General features: G+C 55.5%; 1 protein-coding gene across 1 annotated transcript; it reads right to left on the reverse strand.

The window, feature by feature from the left end:
- Positions 1-370: 370 nt before the first annotated feature.
- LOC113961147 (adenosine deaminase-like) lies at positions 371-1,684 on the reverse strand (the record flags this gene model as incomplete). The annotated part of the gene is made up of 3 exons (XM_027671214.1): positions 371-486; positions 1,289-1,432; positions 1,562-1,684. Coding segments are annotated over 3 exons (383 nt in total), but the record flags the coding sequence as incomplete, so codon positions are not given.
- Positions 1,685-1,837: the final 153 nt, after the last annotated feature.

The following is a 1,837-nucleotide window of genomic DNA, read 5'->3' on the forward strand; positions in this document are numbered from 1 at the left end:
TGTGCCAATGGCTTTGACTGGCCCAAGGGGTGCTCTGGCCTTTGGGCAGGGAGCAGAGATCACAGCTGCCCAGGGCAGGGAGCAGAGATCACAGCTCCCCAGGCAGAGGACAGACGAGCAAGATGTTTCACATACTGGTTATACCCACAGACCCCCCCTCTCTCATCCAGCAGACCTTTTTCCCACAGTGAAGGGAGCAGAGGACCCCCAGCAAGAAAGAACTCCTCCTCAGCACTGTCTGGTCCTGCATCAGACCCAGGGACCAGGGCTTTCCCCACATTTGTGCAGGGACCTGAACCCAGGGGACATCACCCCCCCGCCACGCGCCAGGGAAGGGGAGCAGGGCAGCAGGGGAGCTGCAATTCATTACTTGGCATATGGTGCATGCAGCATAGAATAGACCTGGCTTTGATGTGGAAATCCCTTTCTCCATCCTGTAGTCCCTGATTTACGAGCTGAACGACTTCATCTGGAGTGAGGTGTCCCCTGCAGGGAAGAAAAGCCATCAGCAAGAGGGCAGACACCAGCCAGGGAGGCAGGTAGGAGACAGGCTGCCCAGGGCTCCACTCGCCTCAACATCCAGAGGCACCCGATGAGACCACCCAGAACTTATGAGCACCTTTTACACCCATGCCATGCCCACATTTACCAGATGTCGGGCACAGAAGCACGTGAAGATGACAGTAAGATTTAGAAATGCCTCAGGGAACCAGGGGCAAATCCCGCCTAGAGGAACCCCCTCTTTGCCAGAGCACCTCATTAGGGCATACAACTGCCTGCAGCCAGGCAGGGGCAAGCATGGGGCTCAATGCCCACCACAGCACATTTTGGAGGGGCCACAGAGTCCAGCACTGATTTAATAAGAGGTACACATCACAAAGGGGATGACATGCAAGGAAGGGATCGGATCACCAGCCCCCTCCAACGCCACCCACCATCTCTGCCACGTCAAATTCCCATTTTGCAGGCAGTCCACATGTGAAAGCTGCTTTGCCTCGCACAGAGAACAGCTCCAGCCAGAAGGTTGAGCACAGCTGCCCTGCACATGCAGAATCCAGTGCCCAGAGCAAGGGATGTTAAAACACAGCAGCACGCAGAGGTATTTAAGATGAAAAACCCTACAGGTGGGAAGCAGAGGTGGAAGCATGCTGGTGCTCACTGCATGGGGGGAGAAAGGAGCTTTGATTACAGCAGGCTTTGGACACACAACTGCTGTCCGGAGTGAGCCATGCCTTCTCCATGCCCAACTGGCCACCCAGCAGCTCCCTGGCACAGCAGGATCACTCACTCAGCTTGTCCCCAGGGGATGGGATCCACGCCAGAGTTGGCCAGGAGGTGAGGGCTGTACCGGACCTCCACATAGGCGATTCCTTCCTTTACCTTCGTCTCCACAAACTCGTAGGCGATTCTCCTCACTGCCTCACGGTCACCCCTGCAGGGACAGCAGTGCGACCCGTCACCTGGGACTGTTCACCCCCAGGGCACACAGGGAACCTCCAAGGCTGAGCCAAGGGATGCTGCCAAGGGTTGAGGGGGGAGAAGCAAAAAGCAGGGTACTTACGCAATAGCGGGCATGTAGTAATTAAATTTCTCTAGAAATTGGGGAAGTGTCAGCGGTGTGTCATAGCTGACAGACTTCAGGAGCTCCTCAACAGTGTCGCCGGGGAGAGGGATCCCTCTTTTCCTGAAAATGAAGGCACGTGTTACTGACAGAGAAGGTATCACATTTTTGATCAATCCATTTCACACAGCTATCATATCCCGAGCTGGCAGCATCAACCACCGCTCCTTCACAGAGAGACACAGCACATGCTGTCCTTCCAAAATCTCCTCGTGG

This window comes from Neopelma chrysocephalum, unplaced genomic scaffold, assembly GCF_003984885.1.
Source record: "Neopelma chrysocephalum unplaced genomic scaffold, ASM398488v2 Primary Assembly neopelma1_97057, whole genome shotgun sequence".
NCBI lineage: Eukaryota > Metazoa > Chordata > Aves > Passeriformes > Pipridae > Neopelma > Neopelma chrysocephalum.